The sequence below is a fragment of the Monodon monoceros genome, unplaced genomic scaffold (assembly GCF_005190385.1).
Source record: "Monodon monoceros isolate NGI ecotype Baffin Bay Population unplaced genomic scaffold, NGI_Narwhal_1 Super_Scaffold_13, whole genome shotgun sequence".
Taxonomy (NCBI): domain Eukaryota; kingdom Metazoa; phylum Chordata; class Mammalia; order Artiodactyla; family Monodontidae; genus Monodon; species Monodon monoceros.
Window position 1 is genome coordinate 55,858,887 of NW_021703769.1, and position 12,951 is coordinate 55,871,837.

At 49.0% G+C, this 12,951-nt stretch overlaps 1 protein-coding gene across 1 annotated transcript in view; it reads right to left on the bottom strand.

Annotated features, from left to right (window-relative positions):
- USP7 (ubiquitin specific peptidase 7) overlaps nt 1-12,945 on the bottom strand; it is a 56,496-nt gene extending 43,551 nt beyond the window's left edge. Inside the window, exon 1 of the mRNA XM_029220218.1 lies at nt 12,796-12,945. Within this exon, the coding sequence (XP_029076051.1) occupies nt 12,796-12,874 (79 nt within the window). The 5' untranslated portion in view covers nt 12,875-12,945. The remainder of the gene's footprint in view (nt 1-12,795) is intronic.
- Nucleotides 12,946-12,951: the final 6 nt, after the last annotated feature.

Below are 12,951 nucleotides of genomic sequence, written 5' to 3' on the forward strand. Positions count from 1 at the left end.
TTACCTGAAAAGGCTATACCTCTGTAAGACTGGGTTTGCTTTATATTTCCAGTAAAATTTACATTGCAACTGACAGCACCAGATATGAGAATCCAGCTGTCTTCTATCAAGCCAGATAATAAAGAAATCTACAAAATGTATGAACAATGCCATTCCTCATTAAATTTTTGTTTTAGAAAATATTTCCTATAAAAAGCATGCTAAATGTGGGAATTCCCTGGCGGTCCAGTGGTTAGGACTCAGTGTTTTCACTGCTGGGGACACGGGTTCAATCTCTGGTTGGGAAACTAATATCCTGCAAGCTGCACAGCGTGGCCCAAAAAAAACCCCAAAACAAGCAGTATGTTAAATGTGTTACTATGTACTGGTTTATTATTTTTAAGTGAGTAACTAAGACTGTTTTAATTTCTAATTTGGCAAATAATGATAGCTATAACCCACCTACCCAGAAGCTCTTTGGGGTTCTCACCAATTTTAAAACTGTCCCAGGATCCTGACAACAAGAAGTGTAATAGGGACTTCCCTGGTGGTGCAGTGGTTAAGAATCCTCTTGCCAATGCAGGGGACATGGGCTCGATCCCTGGTCCAGGAAGATTCCACATGCCGTGGGGCAACTAAGCCCACGTGCCATAACTACTGAGCCCACGTGCCTCAAGGAAAGATCCTGTGTGCCGCAACTAAGACCTGAAGCAGCCAAAAATAAATTTTTCTAGAAAAAATAAATAATAAATACAAATAAAATTCATGGTGACTACTAACATTTTCCCACAAAGACTTATAGAAGGGCAGGTGCAAATCTAACCCTTTATAATGGTTACCAAAGTAGGTAAAATTAAGGTTATTTGGCATTGAACATGGTGGCATGTTCCAGTCCTATTGAAACTAAAATATAAAAATGCAATGCGTTCAATTATCTGGTAGAAACTGCTATTCAAGGTGTAGAGAATAGAATGCTCCCTGGCCTCAAAGTCTAAAGGGGAGAAGAGCAAAGAAACACAGTTCATTACAATCCATGCACATGGGCAGGAATCAGAGAGGGGCCTCTATTTTCATCTACCCAAAGGCCTTACCTCTGCCATTTTCACCTCAAATCCCCCAGAACTCAAATCCTAACCACCTGCTCCGGCCACTGCCAGTACTACTCAGGAGCCTTCCTGCTCCCCTGCCCCCAGACATAATCGCTCTCCCCCACTTCCAGAGCCCTCTCTCTGCACCTCTCGTGGCATTCATCGCTTTCTATCCTGCATTAATTACATGTTCACGTGACCCATCTATATCCTGCTGACTCTCCCTCTGCAAAGACACCTATCACCTCTTCATCTCTGTAAACCGCCCCCCAGCCCAGAGCCTGAAGCAGCGATCTGAGGCGAAGGGCCAAGTATGCGCTGTGCTGAGCCAGTTTGCGGAACCTTCTTCCCAGGTTTTTACAGAAGAAAATGCCTGGTTTTCTGTTATTCTGAACAATCCTCTCCAAGGCGGTCCTCTAGAAAGGCAAAGCTAAACCCAGTTCACAGGCTGGGTCTGGAGCAGCAACTGGCCGCTAGAACTTTCTGTGATGATGGAGAAGGTCTACAGCTGCGCCGCCCAATACGGAAGCCACGAGCCACAGGTGGCTATGGGGCCCCTGAAATAGCGCTAGTGAGACGTAGGACCTGAGGGTTTACTTAATTTTACTTAAATCACTTCAAGCCCCCAGAGACATGGTTTCTTGCCCCGTGGAGTAGGGAGTAGAATAGTCGCTTTCTGCTCTAAAACAAAATTATGTGACCAAGAGCTCTCTGATAACATACCCAAAATGAAACCAGTATTTTAAGAACAAAAGGCCTTAACAAGTATAGGACTTTTAACTTCATCAAAATAGAAATTTCAAATAATAGCCTCTGATTCCCAAGGAAATACTGGCTATAACAGAAAACTTCCAGATTTGTAGTACTAATTTTCCCTCTTCCCCGTAGCCCTCAAGGTAATTAATGACCAACTTGAGAATAATTCTGAAGACTTTTGACAGCTCCCAGGGACCATGCCTGTAACTTCACAATCCCCACGACCTGGGCATCCTGCAGGAGCCCACAGCCATCACAGCCACCACCAGGACCGCCTGTCCTTACCGTGTGCATGGCAGTGTGTGAATCTGTGTGGCTGGCCGCCGCACATCTTGAAGCTGAACTAGTCACTTCTATGGATCATTTGCATTCTGGGTTGTCCCCCCTACTAGGATGCCCAAGAGTTACCTCGCTTATTTGCATCTTCTCCAGACACCCCAAATCCACTGGCTTGAAGGTCTCAATTTCGCCAACCCAGCGATGAATGCATTAGCAGTTTGTTAAAGTTGTATGTATGAATCTATCTCATGTTTTAAAACTCACTGTCAGGGAAAGAGGCCCAGAAGGAAGATATTCTGTGTGTGCCACAAAAACACCACCACACAACTAGCTGGAAGTCAGTGAAGCGAGGAGACTGGCTGGCCTCTTAGGACCTCATTTCTTTCAACCCCTGCCCAGCTGAGCAATGCCGGGCTCTGGCACCTCCGACCCTGTTTTCCTTCCACCTTGTGGAAGCTGCTGTCTTAAGAAAGAACAGATGATTTAGGCGACAGGGAGGAGAGGAATGCAGCTGGTCAGGACTTCAAGACACAGCAGGGGTACAGTCAGGTTGGTGCCATCTGTGTGGCCTGGAGGAGCCTCAGTTTGCTCATGTGCAGATGCAGGGTCATGAGGGTGAGGTGACAGGAGGACCTGAGTGGACAAGGTGCCTTGAGGTCTGACCCTGTAGCTCCACAGAACTTGGCCCTCTGAAATGCAGTATGCTTTCGCCCTGAGCCCTGGCAGACAAGGCTCAAGCCTTCTCAAGTTTCAATCTCTCCATATGCCCAGAGCCCTGAATGGTTTGCTTTAGGGATGATTCATTTCAGCTTAGGATCACATTACTGAATACCTGATTCTCAAAGAAGGGAGGCATCTACCTTTAAAAACACATCTATTTTGCTTCTGCCACCATATTCCACTTGCTGAAGTATAAGGTGGCCCCGGCTGATTTCGGCAGTGAGCTACTTTCTATATTCAAAGCATGTGGTGAGCCACACAAAAATCTTCAGACTGAGGAGCCCAACTGCAGCTTTGCCACTTGGAGTGGTGAGATAAGAAACGCGGGAGAAGGCAGCAGTTTAAATTAAAAAGCAGTAACAACGTCTTCATGACAAACAGTGTCCACTGACTATGATGAGACGCAAATTTCTGTGAAGCCACATGGCTTGGGTTCAAATCCCACCGCTGCCACCAACCCTGGGTAGGTTATTTAACTTGCTCAGTGCCTTGTTTCACTCAGCTATAAAATGGGGATGATGCTGCATCTACTTCAGAGTTGTGGTAAGGAGCCAATGAGTTGATACAGACACAGCCCTCACGTCCAGGGGCCTGGCCCAGGGAGGGGTAGCTGCCAAGCTCTCCCAGCCTCTACGCAGCTCTCTAAGGTTCAAGGCCAGTTTACTGGACACCCACCTACTGCTTCTTACCCACCTTCTTGGATCATTATTAGTTTTGTTGGCTGCTGAACAAATTACCACAAACTTACTGGCTTAAACACCACACACTTATTCTTTTATAGTTTTGGAGGTCACAAGTCCAAAATGGGCCTCACTGGGCTAAAATCAATGTGTCAGCAGGGCTGGCTCCTTTTGGAGGTTCGAGGGGAGAATCTGCTTCCTGGCCTTTTCCAGCTTCATCTTCAATGCCAGCAATGGCCTTCTCACATCACGCCACTCCAACCTCCCTCTTTCACGGGTTAAGGACCCTGTGATTACACTGGGTCCACCTGAGTAACACTGCATAATCTCCCCGTCTAGGGATCCTGAACTTAATCGCACCTGCCAAGTCCCCTGCCAGGTAAGTAACATAGTCACAGCTTCCAAGGGATTAGGACAGACATCTCTGTGGACCATTACTCTGGGGACCACAGATCCTCTCCCTCTAGATCCCAAGCCCATGATGCTGTTCTACACCTCCTGCCTCTGAGCATACCACCCCTCCCTCTTTTCAAACTTAGCTGTGTCCCCTCCTCTGTGAAGCCTCCGATGACCCACCCCTTCCCCACCGTAGGTCAGTACCCCCCCCCCCATCACGGCCCTCCCTGGCACATGTTTACCAAGAGCCTTCACTCAAGTGCTGGGGGCAGCCAGCCCTGTACCTGCCTGTCGGGAGGGTTTGCATAAATGTCTATCTCGTGAGCAGAAGCCCTGCACCAGGCTCTGCGAGTGCACAGCAAGTACAGCTCTGCTGCCACAAGGGTACAGTGGAGTCAGAAGCAAGCCATGAGGCCTGGTGCTCGGGGACATCCAGATGAGAAAGCAGGGGGCGGGGGTGGCAAAGCCCAAGGTGCCTGCACACAGCCTGCGAGCAGGTGCCCTCTTCGGACCTGACCGAAACAGAGCAAGCGGGGAGACTTTGCAGCAACCTGACTTCCTGCAACACCCTAGCCTGGGCCAGTGGGTGCGCTGTCAAACTGGAGTGTGGTGTCACGTGTCCCGGGACCCCATTACAGTTTGTAAGAGTTTAGGGTTAGCTGGTTAACTGCAACCCAAGTCAATAGGACCCAGAACCCATTTATTTCAACGAAACATAAATTTAGACGTTAGTTTATAGGACAGAGTTGGAGCTGTTTATGGATACATTTTGGAAAACTGCTGGAAGATGGCTCCCAATCTCAGGGGTATACCTCCGCAGCACTGGACTCACTTGCATATTAGTAAAACGAACATCGAAATGACTTGGATCAACATTCTCTATGAGGAGCAGGGATGCCATCCATCCAAGCAGGAAGCGAGATGCTTTGTTACTTTAAAAAGTAGTGTGCAAATAAGGTTTAATACGGGGAATTGCTATTTCACACAAAACTGTTCAGTTACCATGGTGGAATGACAAAGTTACAAGTGCAATAGCACGTTCCCTTATATTAATGGTCTATACATGCTTGCAATGAACACGTAGTTTCTGCAAATCCTCCCTGCGTGTTTGTTCTAAAGCCATAACTGTTGAAATGTGACTTTAATAACAACCTGGGGCTTGCACTGTGTATGTGTATTTTATTTCATTTCTTAAACAATTTGTTTACACTGCATGTCTACAAAATACAGAAAGAAATTGTCCACAACAGACTGGAAATTAAAAAAAAAAAAACAAAAAACTGGTTCTTCACCACAAATAACCGGAGAAAGCCTGCTCTGTAGCGTTTGCCCAGGAACTATTTATTCACTCATTTTAATTTAGCTTTTCCAGGACACACTGTATCTTTCCAACATCCAATGTGACACTAATGCTACCAGAAACACCCTCTAGCTAAGGATCCAACCAGACTGTTTCGGTGAACTCTGGCCACTAACACTGTCTGCCCTGTCGGACATGTGCTGTACCTGCTTGTCCGATGTGGTGGCCACTGGCCATGGGTTGCGACTGAATACTTGAAACGTGGCTAGTCAGTTAAGGAATGTGATTGCCACCATGTGGCTGGTGGCTACCTTACTGCACACTGCAGGGTAAACCCTTAGCATCCTCCTACCCCACATGTCTTCTCCTCTGCCCCCATAAGAATACGAGCTGGCATTCTCAAGCAATCCAGGTCTCAGTAGGAAAAGAGACTCAGTTTGTCCTCATGGGTAGCAGCAGGAGACCTGGAGTGCTTTAGAGAACGGAGGAGTCCTCTGGCTAGCACAGGCAGGATATCACACAGATCAGAAGCCGCCGCCTGGCCACCACTGGGAGCTGGGTTAGGGTTCGAGCTCAGCAACCTCACTCCACCAGCTACTTCTTTGGACTTTCTGCAGGTCAGGCATTCCAGCCCCTATCTGTTCTCCCTCTTGTCCTTACAAGCTAAAGACAGAAGAGGAAAAGGCTGAGACTCTTGGGGGAGTATTCTTCCGTGCCCATCTATGATGGTTATACAACAGCAATAGGGATTGAGGAATGTTTTTAACCAATTCACACACACTTTGTTTGAATAATTTCTCCTCCTAGCTGACATAAACTACCAACTCTAAGAATCAAGCACTTCAAGATTACCTACCCATCAACTACACTTCAATTTAAAAAAAAAAATTACCTGCCCTACATTATTTACGAGGAGGAGCTGGACTCTCTAACCATGCAAACAGGCTAAGGAGCATTACATGTCCTTACTTGAAAACAGCAATTGCACAGGGTCAATTAAGGGCCTTGAAATGTAATTTATTCCCCAAAATCATATTGACAAAATGCACTTGCAACTCCAGGTGAGTAAGGTTAGTTTTCTCAGCCTATACCCTAGAGAAAAGCCCCCTCAACTCTTTCTGAAAGTACCATGGGGGGGGGGGCAGGAGGGAGCCAAGAAGTCAGATCACTACCCAGACACTGGTGGCCACACCCTGGGTGTGATCACACTCTGCATTACAGGTCACCCCAACAATCTCATACAGCCCCTTTCCAAAGCAGAGGCCAGCTCAACAACTTACTGCAAGAGCTAGACCTTCCTCTGGTCAATATTCTGGGGGCTGGTACCTTGTACAGGACACTGCCCTCCCAGTATCAGGATGTCAGGGAAACCAATTAGTCACTAGCATGGAATCAGAACCCGGGGAGGGCTTGGGTTTCGAATATTCTATGCCAGGCAGGAAAATCACGTGGAACTGTTGTGGTCACAGAAGGGAACCTCCTGCTCTTTATCCTGCAGATTCTCAAATGACCTAAAAAGAAGGGAGGACCACCACCTTGAGACTGTGATACAGTACTCACATTTGTTAAGATAAACCCCAGGTCGAGCAGATGACTTGGGCTCCTTGGAAGGACACCTGGGCATCTCTGAGAATATTAACAGCTGTGCCCACACAACAGTGGTCCCAGCCGAGCTGGCGACAACGCAGCACGTGCTCAGCCCAGTGAGAGCCCAGCCGCACAGTCAATGAGCCCTCCAGTCTCGTCACCCCCTGGAGCGCTCTGCTCTGCCCAACACCAAAGACAGTGACACTACTCCCCAAGGCGTGCGCCACCGAGGCCCCTCTGCCTCCCTACTCCCTGGTTCTTGCTAGCTCACACTAGTGTCATCATTAAGTTCTGGAAGCATTCACTCTAGTCCAGGTTGGTGTATCTCCCTACACAACAAACTTTCTAACTACCTCCATGTCCAACTTCCAAGTTTAAATCACCAATGCTCAGAAGTAGGCCTGCTTCTCTTCAAGAGAATTTCAACATATCTGACTTCTCATTGGCCGAGCCATGTGTTAAGTTACTACCAAAATGGCATAACTTGACTTTCTTGCCTACGCAAGACACTTAAAAATCCTGCTTCCTCCAACTTGCCTCTAAGTCCAAATTAGTTCAGAACAAGAAGTTTCTGAAGCAGGTGACATTTGAACATTTAACCGTCACAGTACATGTCAAGAAATACCTTGTTACAACTCGGTCCCCAGAGTAAAATTCCTTTGCCTTGGAAATCAAGCAGAAGTACCCAGGCTACATACTACCCATGCAAAAAAACCAGAAACAGTAACAAATTTTAAAATACTCAATAGAAAACTTCAATAAGGTCCATCAATACCCTTGTCTGGAAAGGGAGCTTTTCCTTGCAAAAGGATCAAAAATGCCACTTCAAGCAACTTACGTTAAAGGCAATAAAACTGAATTAGCAGCTATCAAAGCAATATTGGTTTATGGCTTTGGCATTCTCTTTCACACACCACCCTGCCAGCCAGCCATCTCCTGCACTACTGTTTTGCCTTAAAATTGCTGTTTCCTGAATGAGGGTCTCCCACAAACACATTTAACAAAAAAGGAACATAAGATGGGTATCTTCAGATGGACCAACAGTCCAGCGGTGAGGAAGATGAGTGCACAAGAGCAACCCCACAAGCAGCTCACGGGGCAAGACATGGCTCTTATGCAAGGCAAGTGGCTGAGACCACCAGTAAAGTTTAGGGAAAGGGGGCATCTGAGTCACTTTCCTGGGGTCTCTTGTCCTGTCTGCATTCAAGGAAAAGCAGACACTACCTGTGCAAGTACAGGGCCCAAAAGCCAGAGTTGCACCCCATGCAGTGCAAGTGTGTGTGCACTCAGAGCCTCAAGTACAAAGCAGGCTGACTGAGGATCCTGATGGCAGAGGCCGGGCTGTGCGACTACCCATCTACCTGCATGAGGAAGGCAGCACACCTGAGTCCTTCTAATAAGCAGGGCAGTGAAAAGACAGCTGTGTGGGGTCCAGGAAGAGTGGAAGCAGAGATCAGCAAGAAGGCTACTGCAAAGTTCCAGCATGAGGCAACAGGGGCCGCCTGGTTTAGGGTGGTGGATGGAAAACCGAAAGGGCTTTTGGTAACAGGATGTGGGATTTAGAGACAAGAATTCAGGGCCGACTCCCAAAGTCTGGAGGTTCGTGTAACCTGGCTTCGCTGCTACAACCTGACTGGCAACCTCATCAAATTCATTACTAGATGCTCTAACACTAGTGCAAGAGCAAGAATACCCTCATCACGAAGGCCACTGAGCTAACCAGGCTTCGGCAGCAGTGTAACAACGCACCAAATCCACTATCCACTCCTCTATCATCCACTACATTTTGCTTACAATATTATACCATTAACCTTATATAGCTATTTAGGCACATAAGCCTAGGATTTCATAAACAATGCTGCTTAGATTGAGGCTGGTCAGTTTTCTTCCCAATCCAAGTCAGGATATAATTACCGTAGAACCAGGAAACTCAACTTGCCCCACCTGTGTGCGCCATGCTTGATTAACCTGTGTGCGCCATGCTTGATTAACCTGTGTCCATCCCTGCCTCAGGTGCAACCCTTTTACCATCACAACACCATGAGTGAACACTGATGCCCCATCTCTGTGCCCAGCACTTCACACATGCTTTGTGTTTCCACCCTCACAACAACCTTGCAGGATACGACAGGCCTCCTTTTGAAGGATGCAGAAACTGAGGCACTGAGAGCTTAAGCAATGTGTATAAGGTCACACAACAATTAAACGGCGAAGTCCACGTTCAGACTCAGGCCTGGCGCTAAGCCTGTATTCTCTCACCACACTGCCCCACCGTGAGTTAACTCAGTGGCTTCTTTCCTCCTTTCCACAAAACTGATCCCCTCCACCCCACCCCCCAAAAAACAAGATGAAGGTATACACTTTTTTCCAATATGTGCTGTTAACAATCTTTTGTTTACAGATAATTAAAATCAGCAGCCTGGAAGAATCAGGAGGGCGGATGCCTTTTGGAAAGTAACTTCCAGTCCCATCAAAACCTGACAGGCTCACATCAGTCAGATGTTTCTAGGTTTGGCCTAATTTCTTCTATGTGTCTCTATCTTTTCTGGGTTCTCCAAGTTGATAATCACTTTGTAGAGTTCTTTTACCAACCAAAGCTAATGTGAGAGGAAAATCAATATTCTCATATTATTTGATTTTTGTCTTGTTACAGCGCTATTTGAAAAGCAAACATGTTTTAGATATAATAAAATGCCCAAGTGTAGTTTATTTGGGCACACGTGTACAAGAGAACTCACCTTCCACTCCCAAACCTGCTTTAGCAGAAAAGTAACTTGAAACTCCATCTACCCACACAAGTTGGAAAGAAAAAGAAATCCACCACTGCTGCCCCCCAAACAAAACCCACAGAAGTCACTGATCAATTCTTTTCAGAAACTGCAGACAACTCATTGATTTGCTCCCAGCTTGGTGTCCTGATAGCAGTGGTCTGAGTGCTGTACAAAAGTCAACCAAAACTGTCTGTGCCCATTAGTCTCAAAGATTACACTCTGAAACAGAGACTGCTCACACGGGCAGCAGAACCACACCAAGGAACAAACATCAAGGTATTGACATTTGTGCCAGCCCGCCTACGCAGAAGCCAGGCCTTGGGAAAACTACCTGTTGATTTGGAGGGGGCGTAACAAACCAGATTATCACCTCTCAAGTACCCGAGGGGGCAGAGGCCACTGCAGGTCCCTCCTGCAGCCCCTCGGCCTACACTGCCTCTGAATTAGAGAGTGAATAAACTGTGGAGCACATTCATTCCTGGCCAGGCCGACAAAGGCCACCACCTCCATGGTGCTTTTTGCCTCCCAACCTGAAAACCTGCACGGGCCTCACAGGAAGGAAGCATGTGGTCTCAACCCCACTGAACTGCCACCATACCCCATGCCCCCCCCATCTTTTCCCTCTCTGCCCTTCACCCTTCATAACTTTCCTAACGGCTCAAAACAAGACATTTTTAAAATAACTAATCCTGAGCACTGTTATTCTCCAACAGATGTGCAAGGGCTGTGCAGGGATCAGTCAAAAGCAAATGTGACCCCTATAAAGCAGAGCAGGAGAGCAAACTAACACCGGACCCGTCGGTAGGAAAAAACCGCCAACCAAACCAGTCTCCCCGGCTCCTTCGAAACTGCCCTGCCCAGGAGGGGCGGGCAAACGCTCCGCATCCACAAAGCTTCCCTTCCTCAAGCTGATCAGAGGGATCCCTGACAGCTTCCAGCTGCTGAGTCCGCAGGAACCAAGGCAAATACCAAGCAGGCGAGAGTCACTCACAGAGCCTGGCAGACGAGGCCAAGCAGAGCTGACGGTCACTAAATCCCACCCTTCTCGCTTTTTAATAGGAAGGATTTTCACACTTTCTGGTCCTAAACTACAATGTATAAACCTAACGCCACATTTTCGGAGTGGGAAGGCTAAGAAAGGCTGAAAGAGACTGCCTAAGACATGGGCAGCTCTTTAAACTGCACACCTGCGGCTGCTCACAGGGTGCTGACGACCATAAGCCCTACAAAGACAAGGTACCCTCTGGATAATGAATCTGAGGCCCACTCAAAAGAAGACTGAAGTTTACGGAATCAGCAATAATAAACTACAACCTTTACCATTCAGTTTGAGACGCCAGTAAATTTGCAGATTACTGATTTTACGGGCGACTTTTCCAACGAAAACTTGGATATGAGGACAAAACTCCATGAGAAAAAAAAAGTAGTCTTGAAAGCACGCATGACTTCTGAAAACTCTTCCTCCACTCAACACTCTCTAGTCTTATAGAAAAGCCCTTGAAACTTGTGGACACGACTACTTCCCCTGACACCCAGTTCTGTTCCAGAAATACACTATGCACTGGGGTCCATGCTGATCAGCTCTCACCTGTGTTCAAAACGCTTAAAAAGTGCTAAGACAACATAAGTGGGACACGGATATGCCAGCACTAGTGGATTTTTGTCTCGACTGGGGGATAACTTGAAAAGGAAACTGAAAAGCAATCCCTTTTTATGAGGCATTAAAAGGAATATACATAATTCTCTCAGCAATGTATTCCTTCAGCTAATTGTTTAATGACACGTGACAAAAACTCTACGAAGTTATTGCCTTTCTGGGGCCAAGTGAGACGGACAGCCTGGTCCTTGGCATGGACTGGGTTCTCCTGACCCCATTACTGGCCACTGAAGTACCAGCGGGAAGTGCCTTCCACAGGCATCTCCACCACTTCGCCTTTTGCCACCTTGCAGGCCATTTTTTTCAGAGCACATCCAACTGTTGGCAGTACGTTACTCACAGGGGAGTACCAGTCATGGTAAGAGTTCCCACCAACCAGGATGTAGCACCCCACACGTGCAGCCACCCCACAGGACAAATGCTGCTTCACCTGAGCTTCCTTAGCACACCCATTCATTTCCACACCCCAAGATCTCTGGCTAAAAGCAAAACAGGAACAGAACATTCAATGTCCCGTTCATTCAGGGGCACTCTTTTGACTCCTGCCTGTCCGTCCCCCTCGAAATAGATAAGGACTCTCTTTTAAGACTTCTTAGACTTTGCCCTTTTAAGTACTTGGGGCCACGAGAAATAAAAGATGCCTTCCAACTACCAAGTCCTCTTAAGGTATGTAAGCCCAAGACCCTTCCGCGCTCAGTGCCTCTGCATCAAACCTCTATTACCATGGCCTTGTATCTCAAAGCAGGATACCCTGGCAAACTGCTGGCACATAGGCAGAAAATTAAGTTACCTCTGGAGTCAGGGTGGATTTAGAGATAGGTAGTCGTGGGGCGGGGCGGGGCGGGGGGGGGGGGGCGGCGGCTTTCACGTAGTTTCAAACACACACCTGACCGGAGGCTGACTGCACCGCACACAGCCAAACTCCCCGAAATACAGCTAACTCAGAAACGAAGAGCGCCTGACTCCGAACTCTGGGCTCGTCCAAAGGCTGAGAATATCTGCGCCCCTTGCAGGTGTTTCCAAATGAAACCCAACGCCAGCAAGTGCTGTTATGGAACGATCTCGGGGTCCGCTTCGAAGCCCCGGTGGGCTCTGCCGGGGAGCGCGCGGGAGCAGGTGCGGGCGAGCCCCGAGTCCAAGGAGGTCTCCGGTTCCCCAACTTTACCGGCCAGAACCAGGACCCCGCGACGCCCGAACGGGGAGACGGTCCCCGGAGCCCGGCTCCCCAACCCGGGCGCGCAGCGGCCGCCAACAGTCCGCAAACGCCCGCATCCCTCCCGCCGGAGCGCTCTAATTTACAACTCCGGGCTCCGGGCGCTTTGTGCCGACGAGGCCGCCCGGGTCCCGCGGGCCGGACAATGCGCCGGGCGGGGGGCCACCGGCCGCCCCCAGCCCGCGGGCCCGGCATGACTGTGCAGCCTCGCCCGGCCCGGGCTTGCCGAGTCGGGCCGGCCAGGCCGAGGCCCGCGGCCGCCCGGGGCCTGGTTAAAGATGGCGAGCCCCTCGCGTGGCTCCCGCGGCTCCCCCCGGCCACAATGGAAGGCGCCCCCCGGCCCCGCCGCGGCCGGCCCCCGGGCCTCACCTTCCATCTCCATGTCCTCGGGCTCGCTCAGCTGCTGCTCGCCCGCTTTCTGCTGCTGCTGCTGCTGCTGGTGGTTCATGTCGGCCGCGGCCTGGGCCTCGCCTGCGGCCGGGGGCCGGGGCTGCGGGCCCGGCGGGCGGGCGGCGGCGGCGAGCC